Source organism: Artemia sp. Qi Xiang Cuo, chromosome 3 (genome assembly GCF_049724085.1).
Source record: "Artemia sp. Qi Xiang Cuo chromosome 3, ASM4972408v1, whole genome shotgun sequence".
Taxonomy (NCBI): domain Eukaryota; kingdom Metazoa; phylum Arthropoda; class Branchiopoda; order Anostraca; family Artemiidae; genus Artemia; species Artemia sp. Qi Xiang Cuo.
Window position 1 is genome coordinate 4,471,499 of NC_142796.1, and position 22,067 is coordinate 4,493,565.

General features: G+C 35.3%; 1 protein-coding gene across 1 annotated transcript in view; it reads right to left on the reverse strand.

Annotated features, from left to right (window-relative positions):
* Nucleotides 1-12,321, reverse strand: part of LOC148953677 (V-type proton ATPase 21 kDa proteolipid subunit c''-like) — a 33,036-nt gene extending 20,715 nt beyond the window's left edge. Inside the window, exon 1 of the mRNA XM_089085783.1 lies at nucleotides 12,252-12,321. Within this exon, the coding sequence (XP_088941909.1) occupies nucleotides 12,252-12,321 (70 nt within the window). The remainder of the gene's footprint in view (nucleotides 1-12,251) is intronic.
* Nucleotides 12,322-22,067: the final 9,746 nt, after the last annotated feature.

Sequence of the window (22,067 nt, forward strand, 5' to 3'; positions counted from 1 at the left end):
GATATTTTTCATTGAAATTCAAGAGTTAGATTATTTCAGTAGTTTTTCGTCGTGGTTTCACTTGTCACTATTACATTCTATTGATGTTTCAAAGTTAATTTTAGATTTTTTTTTGCTGAAATGTTTGAGTTATATTATTTAAATAGTGTATCATAGTGCCTTAGCTTGTCACTGTTAAATTCTCATGATGTTTCAAGGTTCCTTTTGAATTTTTTTCGTTGAAATGTAAGAGTTGGATTATTTCAGTAGTTTTTGTCGTGGTTTACCATGTCACTGTTACATTTTCTTTATTTTTCAGACTTGATTTTAGATTTCTTTCGTTGAAATGCAAGAGTTGGAATATTTCAGTAGTGTTTTGTGGTGATTTACCTTGACACTGTTACATTCTCTTGATGTCTCAAAGTTCATTTAGGATTTTTTTTTCGTTGAAATGCAAGAGTTGGAATATTTCAGTAGTGTTTTGTCATGGTTTACCTTCTCACTGTTACATTCTCTTGATGTTTCACAGTTCATTTTAGTTTTTTTTTGTTGAAAGGTAAGAGTTGGAATATTTCAGTACTGTTTTGTCATGGTTTACCTTGTCACAGTTACATTCTCTTGATTTTTCAAAGTTCATTTTGGATTTCTTTCATTGAAATGCAAGAGTTGGAACGTTTCAGTAGTGTTGTCTAGTGGTTTACCATGTCACTGTTACATTCTCTTGATGTTTCAAAGTTCAGTTTTGATTTTTTTTGTTGAAATATAGGAATTGGAATATTTCAGTAGTGTTTTGTTGTGGTTTACCTTGTCACTGGTACATTCTCTTGACGTTTCAAAGTTCATTTTAGATATTTTTCGTTGAAATGCAAGAGTTGGATGATTTCAGTTGTGTTTTCTCGTGGTTTACAATGTCACTGTTACATTCTCATGATGTTTCAAAGTTCATTGTGAATCTTTTCCATTGAAATACAAGAGTTGTCTAATGGGGGGGTTTTCTTTTAAAAGTTCAATCGCAAGGCTTGGTTAGTTAAAGCCAATTCTAATGGGGGGTTTTCTTTTGTTGAAATGATAAATGCCGCTTCTTAATGGGGAGGTTTCAAAAACTAAACTCTTGGCAGGCGGTCCGCGAGTGGCTTACCTGAGTGGAGGCGAAAATTCTAGAATTGAGAGCTTACATTAATAGTTCAATTGGGGAGCTTGTACTAATGGCCATGCTGAGGCGAAATCATACTATGCAGTTGCAATGTCCCTTGGGAGCGAATGGAGCCACAAGGACTAACGAGCTTGAGAAATATTAACACAAGAGAATAAAATAAAATGATAATACATTTATTGTTACTTACATAATAGTCGCAGAGTTCTTCATTGTATCAACAATTAGCAACACAGGTTTATTAACAAATTGTACGAAATGATTCAAAGTTTGTACACTGGTAAAAAGTTCATTGCAACAAAGTCAAAAAAATTGCTAGAAGATTGGCGTAAGACTCAAACTCAACTCAAACTAAGGCTGCCAAAAGACTGCAAAAAGACTGATCAAAAACTCATAGGAGACTCGAACTAAGACTGCCCAAAAGACTGTTGTAAGACTGGCGCAAAAATAGTAAAGTCCTAACTATCTACTCTTCCTAATATCGCCAGAGGTTACGTTTAGGCGTTGCTAAAAGTATATTTTTTCAGTCCCTGTTGGCTGCACTAGTTGTCCTACATTACTATTGGACGGGCTTGCACCAATGGGCTACTTGGGTTTAATTAAAGTTTATGACTTTTCAGATGTCACTTTGGAATTTTTCTTAGCTGAACAAAGTTTGTACTCTATAATTAAAGCAAGCCACATAGTCTTACATTGTATTTCAAGAAAATGTTTTTTCAACGCTTTACCTTATAATTATAGCGGAATATTTAATTTTACTTTTTTACGGTTGGAATTTTTCTTAGCTGAACAAAGTTTGTACTCTATAATTAAAGCCAGCTGCACATTCTTGTATTGTATCTAAAGAAAATATTTTTAAGGTTTATACCTTGTGATTAGAGTGAAACATTTTGTTTTATTTCTTATCTTAAGAGACCATCTGTCGATCGTTTGGAATTTCCATCTCAAAATTTAGATCACATGGTTGGTTGCATGTCAAGTGAAATTGGTTATTCTGCATATTTATTGCTGTTACATTTTTTCGTGGGAACGATTTTTTTTTTCATAGTTACAGTTGTAATACAATGTTTCGCTGCTTTTTAAACTTGATAATTAAGTGTTACTTAAATTGTTTGGGTTTATGTTCTGGGCATTTTTACTACGAAAATTTCGGGGTCTTGGAAATAGATTCTATTACATATCATCCTTCCCGTTTTTAACGATGTCCTCATCGTTGTGTTATGCTCTCTCTACAGTTTCAAAATTTTTTGAGGAATTTATTTTGGTACTCATTACTTGAATTAGCTCTGCCTTTATGAAATTTATTCTATTTTTTTTTTACAAATTCCCGATTGCTTTATTAGATTATATATATATATATATATCAATATTACTTTAAAGTCCATCACCTACTTACTCTATTTGGCGAAAGGGCCAAAGAGTTTCTATTCACTAACACACTAGGTTATATGATTACATGGTAATTATTGATTCCTCCACCTGACACTAAGTTTACCTTCACCTGATACGATTATCCTATCACTGAAAATGGTACATATTGTCCTTTTAATGCTCGACTATACTTCCACCTGACGCTATAATGACATGATTATATTTTTATTCCTTCACCTGATATGCTAATACTTCTACCTGGTTTTAACTAATCTAATTTCGGCTTTAATAATTGTTTTATTACTTAACGTGGTACATGTTTGCTATTTCTAATGCTAGTTTATACTTCCACCTGACGCTATATTGGTACGATAGGTATTTGACTTCAAAAACATCTAACTACGTCTAAAACATCTAACTACACCTAAATTTTTAACAAACTAAAATCAAAATAATTTGTAAGAAAAGGTTTGACACATTAACAGATTTTTATATTAATGTCTGTTTGCGACACTGAGATTATGTACTTTACATTGATTCCCTTTTGTTCCATGAAAAGCGCCTTATGTTCTTTAAAGTTATTATTTAGTTACATAAGATTTCGCACTTACTTCATCAATCTACTTGTCTATATTACTCACATACTTTATCACTCTTACTTTAGGCTTCTATTCAATTAATTACTGGGTTGGCTAATTGTTCATGGTTTGTCTTCTTGGTGTTTTGTTTTCTGTCACTCGCTCTTTGGAATAAGTGTTTATGTTGTCCACAAGTATGACTGTATGCACAAAATTGTTCGTGCGTGGCTTCTTACATCGTATACGAGGGGTTGATGTGTAGATTCGTTGAAATGTCTATTAGGTACATAACCCTTGGGGAATTGATTACATGAAATGGGTATCTTGGTCGCTAGCTGGGTATCTCTTCTTTGACACAGTTTGACCGGGGAGCATTAAATACTCGTACAGTCTGTGTTTCCCGTTTATTTTCACGCTCAGTCCATTTTTTTTTTATTTGGACTATGGGCTGTGTTTCTACATTTAACGTTAATTATGGCAGGATCAAAACTTGATCTTAGAGCCTTGGCTCAACGCATTGTCTTTGATTACCCGTTAAATGATACACAATCATTGAGGGCTTAATATGGAGATTAAAACAATAATAACTGGTTGGTTCTCTTCTCTGATCGCTTCATTTTGGGAAAATTTCAGCACGTACAGTTTATATTTCCCATTAAATTAATCATGTTTGGTTCTTCTTCTCATGGATGATGGTTTGGTTTTACGACATCTAGTAATGATTGGATAGAGTCAAAACTCAAGCTTTTGATCTTGGTTAACATATTGTCTCTGATATGGGGCTTAAGATATATAGTCTTTGAGGGACTGACTCTAGGGTTATTCTTGGTTCTCCAAATATTAAATCTTAAGGACCTTGCCGTCTAAGGATAGTTGTTAGACGGGTATTTATGCAGTTTTACGACATGACTGGTTGAGGCGGTTCTCTGGGTAATCATTAATTCACGTATATATTTATGTATAGGGTCCTTGGTTCCAGTCACAGCTTGAGGTAAAATTACCTGGTACAGGGTTCTTGGAATCTGGATTTGTGATCAGAATATCGTCTTCAGGTATTTCCTTGGTGAGTACTTATCGGTGGTTAATGAAGGATGAAAGTAGATGCTATTGGGTTGTATCCGTGTTGCATGTTGGTACACCATAATTAATCTGCACCGATTATTTTTCTTCCTAGAATATAAATATCCGGGCAGAATCATATGCTCTTTACAATTACACAAGTTAATATATATATAACAACAATATACGGTTTTCATAATATTCTGTGTAGACAATTTTTTGAAATAATGGTTATTATTAGTGGTACTAATAACATCAATTTAGTACATGTACAGTTAAACACAACGCTAAAAAATAAGGGCAGGTTCCATGCTTTCGTGCATGTTGCCGCAAACATTAGATTATTATCATATAAGTGAGGTAATCATCAGAAAAATGATTATGTTAAAAAATAACACTATAAAATTTTCAAGATTGGTGACTATGTGTACACGTATATATGTGCATTTGGTACATATTCTATATTCAATACATTTTTTTAAATATTATTCAACGCTCATCTACTTTAATATTTACTTTTCTATTATACTACTATTTGCGAAGTAGGCAATATGGTTTAAATGAGAGGTCTTGGTTTACTATAAATTTACAAGTCTTTATTGTCTATGCGTGTTCATACCGCTTAAGAAATATGTCTTTTGCAGCCGCATGGGTCTGCAAGAACAAAAAAAATAAGTGAAAATTTGGGATTGGACATGGTACGAATGAGGACCTCTATTCTCACTCGCTCGATCATGTCCTCCCTTACTTTTTTGCTTAGGGGTTATCTGGGAGTTCCGGCTTTAGGTTTTGCATCTCATTTGGCTCAATGTGATCTTTCTTCGGGTCCTATCTCCGTGGTCTCATAATTTTTCCATAAATTGGATCAACAAAATCCTCATGGTCAGGGGAATTACTGAGCTTCAGTCTCGTTAATGACTAATTATTCCTTTAGAAGGAGCTGAAGTCGCTCCACATCGGTTCCACGTATGTGATAATCTTCGGTTTCCTTGTGAATAGGAGAGCTCATATTTCTCATGCATTATGACTATTTTGGGGGTAGTTCCCATGTTTAGGTATGATTCCCTGCCTTATCACGTCTTGGGCCACTGCGTTAACAATGAAAATTATCATGGCCTTCGTTAATCGCACCTTCCTGTCTAATTCTAAAATTAATATATGTTAATTTATCTTGCAATGTAATCCATTCCTAATTTTTTTTTCTTTAAGGTTTCGAATATAGATTGCATTATTACGCGAACAGCTAACATCGTTAGCTACATGGCTTCTAAATATATTGAAGGTACTAATCCTTTCTCGCATTGTGTTTTTTCCCAATTTTCCTGTTACGGATCGATACTTGGATTTATTTGCCAATCGTATTCCGAAACTATACGATTTTTCGTCATATTATCTTAAATCGTATTTGACGTTCCATTTTTTTTCGCGAAAACTTTTTCCCCTGATTTATTCACAATGATCATTGCCGCTGAGTATATGACATTTTCTTTGGCATGTTTAATGGATATGAACTCTGTGTCAATAATTGCTTTGGCCATTCCTTTATTTTGTCCTTTCAGAACATTTCAGAACAATGGCCAAAGAAGGTAGTTTCTATTGATCTTTGTTTAATTTATAATTTTTTTCAAGATTGGTTATGATTATGGTACACTCTAGGTCGAAGTCAAACTACCTTTTCACCGGCATTTCCTCAATACATCGGGTACTAATTCGTTCGACCATAACTTACTCTAAAGCTCCATATTAACCAATAATGAATATTTACTTTGTGTGGAAAAACAAGGCAACTTTAGGTTGAAGTTGAACTACTTTTTCACCGGTGCCACCTTGCACCTAGTTATTTGTGTGTTCAAACATGGTAACGTTCCTAAAGTTCCGTACTCTAGTTTAACGACTTTGCGGTCGCTTTATAAACTTAAAAGTATAGAGGCTTTCGAGAAACTACCTTCTTGTCAATATATATATAATGTATTTAGGTCTCGTGACGTTTATTTTATTTCGTATCCTCATACATATTACCAAACTACCGTTTTATAACGAATTTTTGTGTTAACAATCGATTTTCATAACTTTAACACCTTGGGTACCATTGCGGTATTCCTTCATCACTCGTTTTAACAAGCTCATTTATATATACAATTTCTCCAGCGAGCATTTGGGTGCAACATCAACATGTGTGCATCGCCTTATAGCGCCGCCTCTGAATTGGGACATGTAAACACATCTAATATCCTATAATTTTCCCATGGAGAAATGGTTGGGCTCAGAACTTGGATTTCAAATATTATGTCATTATTACCGTTTTCAGGCATACTTAGGTGCATTAAGTACACTAAAAGTTGGTTTGGGAGGTGCAGTCCTTCCAGAGTAGTGGTTATGTCATTCCTTTGCATATTTTGACGAACGACCTCTCGGCATAGCTGAGCTAATGATAACGTGTCATTTATTACTCTTACTACAGAGAAGCTTAAATTTGCCTGCGATTGGCAACAACACAGTTGCTCGCGTACTGTCATGTCTAGTCCAGGAACTGTTTTTCTTCCGAAATTTTCATCTTCTTGGAAAAAATTTAAGGTTATTTTCTTTATATCTTTGTAATCTCTTGGGATAACCTGGAAAATTGCGAATCCCATTGAGGGGTTTATTAGATTTAGATATGTGTTTTTTACTCAATTAACGTATAAGATTTTAAGAAAGTTTTCACCTTCTAACATATGTCCTTGGTCGATTAATATAGAGAGAAACTTAATGGGCCAAATTGTAGTTATATTATTATCATCTTGATTGTACCAAATATTGTCGGCAATATATTTAGACAATGAGCTATACTTTGTTGCTGGGATATGTTGCACTAAGATTCGGAAGGCCAGATTGGCACTTCGTCTAGTTTGCTCTAGTGTTCTGGTCATCTCACGTGCACTAAAATTATATAGCACTAGGCTTGCCGTTAATCTTAGGATTATTCTTGGTTCCAACCATAGTTTTTTGAGATTTTAGAAGATAGCTTAATTTTGGACAGTCAAGATCTTCTACTGTTCTAATAAGTTCCTCTTCTTTCATTCATTTGTCAACATTTCCCCAGTCCCTTAACGGAGCATTAATATCGCCTAAACTATGTGGTTTTATAAGATTCCAATAGATTGCATTTTCTCGTTTATGATTATCTTATTGTTGATTACTTGGGTATATTATCATGGTTACGTTTTTTGATTATTCTACTAGATTTTAGGTTCAATTTAAGCACATACCGTTTGGTTACGTGTTCCGGCGTTTCTCTTAACCCGTGGTCGATGGTTACTTACACACCGTATCTGGAAATGTGTTCTTATGTAAAATTTATCAGTAATTGTGAAACAAATTAACTAAATATGAAAATGGTTATAATGATTAAGGCATAGTAATAGATTGGTTAGGTGTCTTTAATTTTGACAATATTTGTTATTAATTTTAGCCGTTTTTTTCTTAGTTTACTCCTCTGATTCATGATATTTAGCTTTCACTTGTATTCGTGGGTTCCTTTTCCTATTTTAGTTGATCTTCGTAGAAAATACCTCGGCACGGTGCCTGAACACGAAATTAAATTACTCGCGCTCCTGTACCCTGTCAACGTATCACCACACGCATCGATCTTCATTGTCCATCTTCATTCCATATTCTCGTATGGTCACTTGTGTTATCACATTTTCAAATTGTGAGAGGTTAGGTAGGGTAATTTTAGCAGGATCGCATAGTTGATTTTACTAGTCTTTACTGTCGTCATTCTTCCTTCTGTCCTAGGATTGTACTTCGCAAGAGAGTACTCTTCACTCTGCACGCCCACCCCAGAATAATCGACAGTGGAGAAGGCTTACAGAGTAGAAAACATTCCCCACGTATCAGACTTCGTCTCCATTTTTCACTTCATATTCTTTCACGGTTTACTTTGTCGTCACATTATTTTCCTTATGTTAGGGATGATTTGGAGTTAATTCTTGCGGGTCCCTTTTTATAGCAAAAAAAATTTATTGTCACCTTGGGAACGTGTGAGGGTACTACTACTGACTTTCTAGTTAAGAGTATGCTTCTCTTTGCTTTAAGTGTGTTTTTTTGAAATAGAAGAAAAATTTTTTTTTTTTTTTCACCGTGTGAAGTGCATGAGGTACTACTACTACTTTATATACCACCATTACTTTATTTAGTTCCGTCTACTCTGATTAAAATATTTATTACTTTATTTTATGCAGCTTTCTACATACTTAATTAAAGGGATTAATTTATTTTATATTGAATGCGATTCGTTCCTAATTGCTTGTTTTGGTAGCTATTTAATATTGCTATTTGGTTCAAGTTAAATTGTGTGAAGAGTCGTGCATTGATATTTACTTAATTCCTTTCAAATTATGTAAGGATAAATTCCCTACTTTAGCATACTTTAAAATAATGTTAAATTGGTGGGATACAAAAGTTTGTTAGTTCAAAGTAAAATTCCCGCTTGAACGAGTTAAAGGTAAGACTTATTTACTTCTCAGGTGTCTACTTATTCTTTACCCTTGACAGAGTTACGCCACGTCACGGAGGCATTTTTTATTAAATACGGGTTTACCTAAATAAATATTTGATGAGACTTAATAATTTTAACCTTCCTTGTATTTTTTTTTTAATGAAAATTGAGGTATGTTTACGTTTTGCAGCGTATTTGTTGAAGGGTAGAAACCGATTTAGTCTAATATGGGTGTAATAATTAGTCACCAGATATAATTTTTTTTTTATATAAAGGCGTTGGAAATGCTATAGAAAAACATGGGAACCTAATCAAAACGCGTTGTCTAAAGCTTGATTGATTTAAGTTTTCTTGAATACCAGATCATTACACGCAAGGGATTGTCTTATGTGACGGTCTTATTATATAACAGAATAGACTATTTTCAATCACAGCCCTTCTGGGTCGTCACAAGGCATTTTATCCCTATTCAGGGGGCGAATAATTAGGAATTGGCGGATTGGCCCGTTTTTCGCCTAAAAGTGTGCGAATAATTACATTCAGCTGTTTTTTTTTTTTTTCGCATTCATTACGTTTCAGCATTCCTTTTTTTTGTGATAGGGGTTGTGCCACATGGCGCAGGTATGGTATTATCAAGAATTTCACAGGTATATGTTTTATGTTTAAGATGGTCCTAAAAAGAATTCGCTGAATAGTCTCTCCTTTTTCTTTCTTTTTTTTTGTTTACTCGCGGCACTATACGTTAGGCCACGGACGTGCCGCACAAGTGTGCTGCGCAACTGTAAAAAAAAAAGGGGGGGAATTCGTGATTTTGATTTGAATATTACCCATTTCACCTGTAGTTCCTTTTCCTTGGGGTTTTATTGATATTCTTTACTAGGTCAGCGTCCTATAGGAGTTTGATTGAAAGTGAGAGCTTGAAAATTTAGTTTTATTTTATCTTTTGATTCAGGGTCTTTGAAACATGTTCAGGTCAAAGGGCAAGAGTATTTTGCAGATGTTAAGATTATTCATTTGTTCTCCTTAATGGCTTGACTTTCGCTTAATTGTTTTAGCAACTACCCTTGAATTATTCGTATATAAGCTCATTGTCAAACTGTTAATTTCAGTTTTGTTAATCTTGTTCCTTAGTGTACAGAACTTAGCTCTTGTAAATATGTGTGACTAACTATATTATATTCCTTATTGGGGGGATAGGGATTTGCGGGGACTAAAGGCTGTGACTATTTATAAGGTTAGTAAATCTATTAAGTATTATTTTTCTACAGGTATATGCGAGAAACAAATTTTGAGAGAGAGAAAAAAAAATTATGTAAAACATTGCATTATTTGGTCTGTGAACGAGTTTAGTTATTTGGTCTGCGAACAAGTTTAGCGTATAGCGTATGCCTGATCCCTGGATTAACGATGAATGGTCTTATTGCCAGACTCGCCATATTTTATCTATTCTAGTTTTGCGGTTTTATTCCGCTGCTGCCGCTTTTTCTAAGAAATCTTCCAGCTACACTTATTAATACCATTGGCGTTTTTTTTTTACTATTTTATCTTTCACTTAGCGGCTCTATAGCGACAACGTCATTATTGTTAATGGTTATATAATTACTGGTCTAATTAGCTTAGACATTGGCTACCATTTTAGTTCATGGTACCACAATTTTGATAGCGAGACACTTCCTCGATAGAGAGGCACCATAAGTAACAATAAAAAAAATCAATCAAGGTCTCTCTTTTTCGCTTTAGCTTGTCTTATTTGCGATTTGGAGGTACTATATCTCACGACTTTGTTAACTACTTTATGTATTTTCTTGATCTACGGAAGGTTTATTTTGTCTTTTTAGCTGCTTAATCTGCACGAATGATATGTGATTAATTTTTATATCACAGGGATTATTTGTCGAAATATTTTTATTTATTGTTTTTATCGAACCTGGCTTAAAGATATTCTAGTTAGCGTTCGACTACAGCACTACAGAAATTCAACTAACAAATTGTTTGAGAGTTTAACGAGTCTCCCTGTTTGGTTTTCGTCTGTTTCTTTTTGTCAAGGTATTAGCTTAGGGGGCTACTTTTGGGACTCAATAATTACGCTATCCTCAATGTTTTCTTTTTCTGATAATATTCCTCTTATTAAGCAATATATCGCATATCCATAGGTCAAAACTCATGCACCAGATCGGCATTTTAAATTCTACAATTTTAGCTTTTTTTTTACCTTTCAGGGTTACTTTTATGTTTTGCATTAATTATTTAGCGATTAATTTCCTTTGTTTATTCAGGTTTCAAAAATGGAATCCATTTTTGCTTTTGTTACTCCAATTTCTAATTACCACATTATTAAACGATTTGTTAAGGATTTATTGACGATATCAATTGCTGAGGTCAGTTCTTATTTTCCAATCACCTTACAATTTTTTTTTTTATTTTGGGGGGAGCCAATTTTTATTGGGAGACATCTTAAGATGGCATGCTAGTTGTTAGTTTTTAGGCAACAGGTCTATCAATTATTGGTATACGATTAGTTCGATGTACACACGGTATACGGGTCAGCAATTTTTTGTTAATCACTAAACGAAAAAGGAAAGTTTCTTAATTCGAGAATATTATTCTTGGATACTTTGACTATGTTGTCACAAATTTTAATGGCTTCCATCTGGTATTATGGGTCTTAATCTCTTATTATACCAGCGTTTTACTAGAGTTATCCAAATCGCATATTTATTTTAACATTGGTCGAAGTGGTATTTGTTTAGCAAAATTGGCGAGAAGGGAAATTATTTTTTTTTCTTAGCGACTTGTAGGGTTTGTTTAAGTAGTTGAATTTATTTTAAGGCTCAGATAAGGGCTGCGATTCGTGTGTGCGGATGAGGTATTCGCCATTTTACTCAGAAAAGATACAATTTTACTTATAGTTATTTTCAATTAGTTAATTTTTTGCAAGGTCTTCAGTTCATATTGATAATTTTTTGGAAGATTAACTAGGCTTGTTTCTGTCATTTAAGTTAACGGAAGACCCTATACTTATGACCAGGTTAGTCATCACATCCTCATATGCAAGTAAATTTTGCCTCGCATTGTTACTGTCCTCATATGTACATACACACACATATATGTACACATATGCACACACTTACATATGCACATACACATACATACAAACCCAATTATTTGATCATTAGACTGCCGCTAATCACCTGTTTTCCTAATTGCGGTTTAGCTTGTCAATCAACACGATAGTAACTTGCACATATATTTTTTGACTGAATTTTTTTTTGACGTTTTTATATTCCTTACAGCAGGTTTGGGTGGTAATTATTTCCGGTCTTCTTTTTTTTTGTGATTGGATTTAGTATATTTTGGAGTCCGTATTTGATTATGTCGTTTGCATGATGATTAAAAATAGATATCCCACAAAATTGATTTCGAAAAAAAGGTAGGATTTGCCCTTAAGGAACGCTCAGCCTATTGAACATTCAAATATATACAATCAAGCTCTTGGCTGCTCGACACACCGAAGGCTCCCCGGATCGGTTTCCAAGTTGAGTATTCAGCGCATAACCGAATACTTCATCAAAGCTAAAAGTAATTTTTGGATTGTAATGAGTTGTGGTTATGGATTGATAGACGATCAAACCCAGGACACGGGCTCGATGCTCGCATCCTGAAGCGAATCTTTTCCCGAAACGATCCCTCATATCCGTCATGTTTATCTACTGTGGGGGGTATCCGTATTGCTGTTTAACTATTCCTAGCAATGTAAGGATGGCTATTCCTTGCATTTTTTTTTTTTACCATTGAATTCGTAATCTGCATTCGTCAATTTATTTATTTTTTGAGAAAATACTATGTTCTGTCTAGCAGAAGCATAATTATCTAGTTTAACGATTTTTCGCTCTAATGTTAGATTATTTACTACATCTTGTCACTAAGCATAGGATTCCATAAGAGGTAATCACTTTAATGTATTAGAAGGGGATTTTGACGAAAAAGAATTTTTACCTTATTTTTTTTGAGTTAAATTAATTAACTCGTCTGATTCCAATTAGTTTTATGTGCACTCTGGCACTGATTGGGTTTTAGGTGTTCCTCGTGGTGCAGGCACTTCTGAGGAATTTTGGTTCGTAATAACACTCTCTTGGGCGTCAAGGTACTGGTTCCTCGTAGTTGTATTATTATCCGTTGGAGGATTCTGTTGATTAGTTTCCACTTGGGGTTTTATGTGGTGATGACGAGCTTGATTTGGAATTGAAAAGTATACGGGTTGGGATGGTCCTTCGTTGTAACCGTTAGTAAGAAGATTTTCCAAATGGGGACTGAGGGGTAGGTCAATTTCAACAGTAAAACATGTTGCAACCATTTGTTCCAAGTTTGAGCAGAAATCTCTCTGTTTCTGAAGTTCCTTCGGTAATTTTGGCATGGTTCTCTTTTAGTTGTTTCTCTAAGCTGTCTTGTTGCAGGCTTAATTATTTCTTTCTGTGCTTTTAAGTGATCGTATTTATGCTGCAAGTCTAGGATCTTTGCTCTCTGGGGTGCCAGGAGCTTCTTGTACTGCCATTGTCGCGGACAGAACAGTACTATTCTCTATAATCTTGTACCTTTTTACCAATTTCCTGCATTTTATCGTATAATACTTGCAATTTTAGGATCTGGTCGGGATAATTGTATCCCTTGACAAGCGTGGCGTCACTTATTGATTCCATTTCATTTTGGATCTTGGCGGTCTGTTCTTTAATTTCAATAAACTGTGTTTCAATCAACTTATCCATTTGTTTAGTTATTAAAATCTCATTTATTCTTTTGTTCATTGTTTCTTGGGAGGCCTTCACTTCCCTAAGGGATTTAAGTGTGGCTTCTATCATATTTTCGATTTTCAATCTTTCTGCTACTAATTCGTGCCGAGTCCTCTAGAAGTTTTGATCTTATTTGAAATAGTTGATCCATATTTGTTCTGTCAGTAACAGGGTTGCACTAGTTATCTCTCTTTCTGTAGGAAGGGGTTGAACAATTCTTGTTCTTCTTCTATCTTCGGGTGTTTCTTTGCCAAGCCGGGATATCAGTTTATCTGGAAAGATTTAACTATCAACTTGTTCTGACCTTTCATGGGTATGCTTTTATTGTAATGTTCTTCTCATGTATACTTGTTTTACTTTTTCTTTCAACTGCTTCATTTCGATTTATATATTGACTATATAAGTTTTTGGGGTATTCAATTCCTAGACGTATTTCAATTTGTCCGGTCTCTTGCTAATTCGGCCAGATTTCGTGGTAATTTCCTGTTCAGTTTCTGGCGTTTTACTCTTTTTTGACTTTCCCATAGAGATCAGATCAAATTTCTTATACTGTTTTAGTAGGTATTTTTGACCTTTTAATTTTGCGGCTTTTGCATGGGCCGCGGCAGAAGCCTGTTTTTGTTTTGGTGCGTTCTTGGGGTAGTCAGGATCTGATCCATCGTCGGACTCATTAGAGCTAGTATCTGAAGATTCATTATTTTGGCTTTCGGGGCCGGTCCTTTGCGATTGAGGGGTATCTCCTGCCCTTGCTTCATATATCTCATCTGCCTCTAGAGGTAGAGGGCTTATCTTCCATTTCCTCGCGTTGAGGTCCTGTTTCAGGGGAGTTAAAAGATTCTTGGGAACTCTGGGAGGAGTCAAATACTTTTGGAGATTGTCTCCACTGCTTGAATGCCATATCTTCCGGGGGGTGAGGTGTATTCCGTAGCATTGTCTGTTTCCAGGAGTAAGGTTCTTTGTGTTTTACTTTAGATACCGTTATGTGATGGTATTGTCCCAAGTTTTCATCTTCAGGGTGTTCCTGTCTCCACGGCAAGGTACTTTGCCTTGTTTTTATCGGATAATTTATGATTTCCATGCCCTCTCTTAGGTTTCTTTTATTCTTATCTCTCGGAGTAGCTTTCTTTCTTTTTGCACCCGGAGTCTTTATAGCTCTGTACAGTCCTTCCTTTAACGCCGAAGGCCTTTTTAGTAGGGTTGCATGGGACAATATATCATCAGCAAACATGTTGGGGGGACACGGGTTTGACATTATCTTGGGGAAAAACTGGTTTTTTGTCTATAATCTATAGTCCACCTCTTCCTCCGAGTTTTATGTGGACAAACTCTCTGGGCTTTTTGGGGTTCTTGCAGGCAAGGGTATTAGGGGTTTTCTTTTAGAGATGACTAGATTTTTCATGGCCAAAAATTCTTCAAAATCTTCCTCTTCTCTATTGTTTTCAAAATAGTTTTGTTTGAAATTAAAGGGTTTTAGTTCGGATAGCCTGGACATGGGGAAACGATTTTCCGCGTTTGACGAGTCTGAAGATGAGGGTTCGGGTACCCATTTAACGGGGTACTTGGCGCCTTTCATACGGCTTACATGTGCTTTGTATGTTCTTCCGTTTACTGGATTTATCATTTTGAAAGTATAATCGTTGTCATATTTTTTCATTATTCTGTAGGGTCCTGAATATTTATTGGAAAGTTTTTTGCCTTCCAGTTTAGCTTCATTTTTTAGATAGACACGGTCGCCTACCTTAAAATTTATATTTCCCTTGATTTTGGATTGATTCTTCAATTCTTGATTTATTTTACATTTTTCTAACTCTTGTCTAACTATTTTATAGGTTTTTCTCATCTTATTTATAAAATCTTGCTTATAGTCCTCCGTACTTTTGTAATACTGTCTCGATTCAATGACTTCTTGATAAGGTATTTCAAAATCGCGTCCGAATAAAAGAAAAAATGGACTTATCTTTAGTCGTTTCCGAGTATGCCGTGTTAATTACATTAGTCAAGTAGGGTAGATATTGATCCCAATCGTTCCGGTTGTCCTTTGAATAAATACTCAAAACATTGGAAAATATCTTGTGCCTATTTTCAATTTTTCCATTAGCTTGGGGATGGTAGGGAGAGGTTACTAGTTTTTCTATTTTAAGGAAACTCATTAAATCCCTTGTTACTTTAGAAACAAAGTTAGATCCATTGTCGCTAATGACCCGTTGAGGAACGCCAAATTCCAAAAATATTTTTGCTAAGGCTTTGCTGGTGGTATACGTGCCTTTATTTTTCAATTCTTTGGCAAAAGTGAAGCCGGTAAAATGATCTATTACTGAAAGGATACAAGTATGACCTCCATTAGAAACAGGCAAGCCTCCACTTGTGACAAAAAGGTCAAATGAAACGATGTCGAAAGGGAACCTTGCTATTGGCACTCTTCCCAAGGGGGATTTGGGTACGTTTGTGGATTTTTTCTTAAGTTACAAGCTTCACATGTACTTATAAAATCTTTGAGTTTTGTCAACGCCGACGGGACATAAAAGTATTGTTTTAGCTTGTGAAATGTTTTGGTTATTCCAAAGTGTCCGCCTATTTCCGAATGAAAGTATTCAAAGGCAGGTATTATTAAGTTTTGGGGGAGCACTTGGACTATTAAGGTTTGATTTCTATTCGTTTCGCCTGTTACTATCCTGCAAAGGATTTCTTCGTCAAAGTCATAATAAAAATTGTCTATTTCCCGTCTTAGGGCTCTGAACTTATCAGGAAGATTATCTGAATTCACAAAGTTATTAATGAGAGTCAAACACATTTCATCCTTAACTTGGTTTCTTTTAATATTGGCAAGGGATAAGGGAATTACTCGTGGCCCTTTTTCTTCTGTAAGGATTTTTGGTTTATTCTTCTTTTGTTTTTGTTTACTGGGATTAATGGCATTTATTTGTTTAGTTTCATTATCTGAAGAGTTATTCTCAGGGTATCTACTTAGGTAGTCGCAAGGAGCATTCTGTTTACCGGTCACATGTTCAAATTCGTAATCCAGATCCTGGATTTTCATTATCCATCGCGCTAAAATTTCGGTTGGATTCTTGAATGTGCTTAGGTACTGTAAGCTTTTATGGTCCGAGCGCAGTTTAAATTTTCGTCCTACTAAATAATGTCTAAATTTGTCTAAGTGGTAAATTATAGATAGTAACTCCAATTGCGTTGCTGAATAACTACTTTCGCCTTTGGTTAGGGTTCTGCTTGAATAGCATATGACTTTCTCTATATATTGAGGGGGATCCTGTTGGGGATTCGGGGTTGTTTTCCATGGGGATTATTTGGAAAAGGATTGAATCGATACCTAGAGCTGAAGCATCGGTAGTAACCACAAATGTTCCTTTTTCAAAATTTGGTAACGCTAATATTGCTTCAGAGGTAAGAGCTTTCTTGAGGGTGTCTAATGAATTTTGAGCTTCCTGAGACCAGGTAATATTTTGGGAATTCCCTTTAGTTAGATCTGTTAGGGGTTTTGCGATTTGGGCGTAGTTACGTATAAATTTTCTAAAATAACTTGTTAAACCAATAATGCCTCTTAATTGTTTCATAGTTTTTGGCGGCTTAAGATTTTCTACACATTTTATCTTCTCAGGGTCCGGTGATATTTGACCTTGGGTCACTGTCATTCCTAAGAATTTTATTTTGGATTGAAACAAATTTACTTTTTCCGGTCTACATTTCAAATTTCTCTCTCTGAATTTTTCGAAAACTTTGATTAATGTGTTCAAATGGTCCTCTGGTGTTTCTCCTACGCAAATAACATCATCCACAAAGTGGATAATATTTTCTATACCTCGTAATAAGTGTAACAGAGGCCTACATAATGCACTTGAACTTGTTTTGAGTCCAAAGGGTACTCTCAAATATTCATAAGAACCACATTCTGTCGTTGAAAAGGCCGTTTTATAGACGTCATCACCTGCTATCTTAACTTGGTGATAACCCTGCGTGAGGTCAAGAGATGTAAAAATTTTGTTTCTGGTTGAAATAGAATCTAGGATTTCATCAATTCGGGGCAGAGGAAATTTGTCACTTACTGCTTGCTTATTTAATGCTCTATAATCTACTACAAGCCTAAGGTCCTTGTTCTTTCTTGGTACTAGTATAACGGGGGCTGAATACGGGCTTATACTCGGCCGTATAATATTGTTTCTTTCTAACTCGCGGATTTTATTTTTTAACCAGCCTTTGTAGGGATGGGGGATGCGATAGGGCTGTTTAGCTACGGGCAACCCTGTGGTTTGGATAGAATGTTGGTAGAAGGGTATCAACCCGATATCTTCCTCACATGTAGAAAAAATATCTCTAAAATTCCAGAGCAATTCACATAATTTTTCCTTTAATTGCGTATCTTGTATATGATCTAATTTAAATTTTTCAAAAAAATTGGGGTTTTGTTAGGGGGTACCTATCCTTCGGGTTGTTAGTTCCAATGTTATTAACTAAGCTTTCCTTGGATTCTCTCAATTTGTTTACCTCATGCTCAGAGATGACCTGTATTTCCAAGAGACATATTCCTTTTTTTCAATGTAATCATATCGTTTTCATGTGTGTTAGTTAACAAAATAAAGCCTTCGACTTTTTCGTATGAAATGATCTGTTCTTCACAAAACAGATTTTCTGGAATTGCTTTACACGGAGATGCAAACCAAATTTCAGAATTGTCATTTACGGGGGTGACCATTTGAGAGATTTGTACTCTTTGCATAGTATTTGGGGGGATTTTTGTTTTACGTACTGCGAACCCATAATATTTCTCTTCCGAGTTATTTTCTATTAAGTTGAGATTGGCGCTTGGTTGCGTCAAGTCTTCCGTTTTTGGGGTTGATTGTAGGGGTAGATTCTAAGTCCTTTCCCCTTACAACAGTGTTTGGATTTATTATTTCATTCCACAATTCAGCTATTTTCTTTATCTCTTTTTGTCTATACTCCTGCATTTCTCCTATTTTTACTTTTACTGACTCGATCCATTTGCTGTTTGATTTTCTTTCTCGTCTGCTCCATTGATTTTGATTTTCGATCCGTTTACTCGTTTGATTTCCCACGGGACGAGAAATGGGAGGAAATGACGTGACGTGGGGTACAAAAGATTTGATTCTATTCACTGTTGCTTCCCCTCTCTCCACGCGTTGGAGAATAGGGTCGTGTGGATACACGAGTCGGTTATTTTCTATATCTAATAACACCTTATTATATTTTAAAAAATTAGCACCAAATATCGCTTAATATTGGAAATTATTGCAGATTATGAAGTTTGTAGGAAAGGTCCTATTATCTTTTATCACATCTAGGCATATGGAGCCTATAGCTTCCAGCCTATGCCCCGTGACACTTGTTAAGTTGGGAATATTAAAATTTTTCTGCCGTTTAATATATACTGGTAGTCTATTAAATACATTTGAACTTATTATGTTAACCGATGCACCCGAATCTATTAACGCTTTGTAGTTAATACTCGCGACACTAAAATTATTCAATATAGGTAGCATATCATCATTATCACTAAAAGAAGGTACAATTACTAGATGGGACCTATAAAAAATACTGGCCTCCAGGGTCCCAGTTAATTTTCTTGGGGGCCTAATTCGTTTCCCTGTGAGCTTATTTGATAAGTTGGGGTTTGACATTGGGGTTCGGTAGGAATTTCACATGCTGGTGAATTTCCAAGTTGATTGACATTTGATTGTCTTGTTTGCCACGTATTATTGCGTGGGTTAAAGTTTCTCGTGCCTACGGCTCGTGGCATTTGTTCACTTTGTCTTGACGAAAAATTTCTTTCGTTACCTGTCGGGAAAAAATATCCTCTGTTATCAGTTGTATTCCTATTGAATCTGGTTGGATACACCGTTCGTGAATTAGATTGGTACATGTTCTGTCGCGTATTTTGGTTAGGGAACCGATAATTATTTTGTCGGTTGGGGGAATGATTTGTATAGGTTTGTGTTTGGGGATTCGTATATTGAGAAGGATTCGTGTGTACAAATCCTTGTTGGTACGAGTTGCGGAAAAATGTGAAACCTGGGGAACCATTTCTATATTGTCCTGACCCGTTGTCATTTAATTTTGCTCTCCCGAACAAACGGCTATCAGAACTGGGAGTTATTGGTTTAAAGTTATTGTTAGTACGGCATTCCCTGGTTAGTTGTCACTGTTTATGACATGTTTAGCGGGTAATTGGGGGGCTCTGTGCGTTTTTTGTCGTGTTCGTGGGTACAAAACGTACCATCTTTTGCCTTGTAGGAGCTGGAGATCTATTTTGGTTTGCTTTGGGTGAGTTTTCTCTTGGAAAGAAATTGGGGGAAATTGGTCGTGATCGTCCCGGAGTTGAATTTTCTACGTTATTTATTCTTGACTTATTGTGGTTCGCCACAATTGAGTCAATTTCAATCATTCTTTCTACTTCCTGGACTGCTAGGTCTAAAGTTTGGATATTTTTTGATATCAACATTCGGTACAGTTTGGGGCTTAATCCTTGCATGAAAGCATTTAAGTACGATTTTATCGTATAAAGGGACCAGACTCTTTTCCGTACTTGGCTTCAATAGATACCATTACTTTGTGCAGGTACTCTCTAACATTTTGTGTTTCGTCGAAACAAACCGTACCATGCTTTAGTTTGTGTGTTGAACTGGTTTCAACGAATCTTTCTCGGAACGCTTTTAGTAATTTTTCTATTGAGTCTATAGGAAGATTGTTATCTTCCCCTATTGTATTGTTCAATTTGTTTTAGAAATGTTAGTGCTTGTCCCTGAAGTCTCATTAGCAACATGCTTACTAATGATTTCAAGTCTGTTTGAGTTACCTCTACGAATTGATTTAATTGGATAATAAATTCATCTACATCTGCAGTCTCCGTTATATGAGGGTAGTGATTTTGATATTTCCACTGTTTTGGCAATAAGTTTTTGTTTTAATAATTGTGCGTTTTGATCTAACGACATATTGTTGTTTTTTTTGATGGGTTAAAATTCGGTACTGGTTTTTAATTGTTTTATATTATTTAAAATTGATATTTTTTTATTACATGTACCCTCTTTTGCTACTACTTCCAGAGGATTTAGGCCTAAAAAAAATTTTGCACTTGAAAATAAGTAAAAAATATTACACTTCAAAGCATGCAAAGAGAGAAAGAAAAAAAATTTTCTTGTCGGTAATATTTCTCAACGATTCTTCCTCTTCTTTTTTTCGATGTTGTCCTTGTGTTTTTGCTCCTTTAAACAGGCCGCGCCAATTCTAATGGGGGGTTTTCCTTTATAATATGTTCAATCGCAGAGCTTGGTTAGTTAAGGCTAATTCTATTGGGGGGTTTTCAAAACGACTAATTCTCATATTCCTTTTTGAGATTTCCCAATGGAGAATTTCCGATTAATTTATCCAATTGGAAATTCAGTTAAGCTCTTGGTTAGCGGTCCGCGAGTGGCTTACCTGAGTGGAGGCTGAACTTCTAGAGTGGGGAGCTTAATCTAGGAGTACATGCAGGGAGCTTATATTAATGACCATACTGACTCGAAATCAGATTGATGAGTTTCAGTTTCCCTTAGGAGCGAGTGGAGCCACAAGGACTATCGAGCTTGAGAAATATTAACACAAGAGAGTAAAATAAAATAATGATGCATTTATTGTTACTTACATAATAGTCGCAGAGTTCTTGGTTGTATCAACAAAATAAAACACAGGTCTCCAACAACAAATTGTACTGAGACGATATAACACTAAGTTTGTACACTGGTGGAATGTTACTTCAAAAGTTCATTACAACAAAATCATGGTAAGAAACTGGTAAAAGACTGGTGTAAGACTCAAACTGAGACTCAAACTAAGACTCCTAGTCGACTCTAAAGACTGAAATAGACTCAGACTAGACTGGCGCAAAATTGTTAAGTTCTCACTATCTATCCTCTGCAACTATGCCGGAGGTTACGTTTAGGCGTTGCTAAAAGTATATTTTCTCAGTCCTTATTGGCTGCACTATTTGTCCTACATTACTATTGGACTGGCTTGCACCAATGAGCTACTTGGGTTTAATTACAGTTTATGAGTTTTAATATACCACTCTGGAATTTTTCTAGCAACTAAAAATTCTACACTGCAATATTTTGCTAACAGGTGTCGCGTAATTTATGACTTTTAAGCTATTGCTTTGGGATTTTTTCAAACTACCAGAGTTCTACATTGTAGTATTTTCCCAGCAGGGTGTCGCATAATTTTCAGAAGATTCATATTTTATTTCTTTGAAAGTTGGTAAAAGATAATAAAATTTAATTGCACTAATATAACCAGTTTTAAACTTATTCTACAGAACAATGCATTTATCTTAAGCAAAATATATTTTTCATCTCGAGTGACTACTTTTTTTGTATTGTAAATCTCACTTTCTTGACAGTTTGGTATTTTCGAGCGCTTATTATTTGAACACAGGTGTTAGTCACCTGTCGTATAAGATTTGGTCAAGCTAATATTTATTGGATACTTTGGAGACGGGGAGTCGGATTTACTTATTACATTTTCTGTGGGAAAGATTTTTGTTTAATTAACCACGTTTATTTCGGTATTTTAAATTGAACGCTTGATATTTGTTTGATCTGTAGGCTACTTGAATTTTCGGATTTACATTCTTGGGTGATGTTATTTTACTGGGG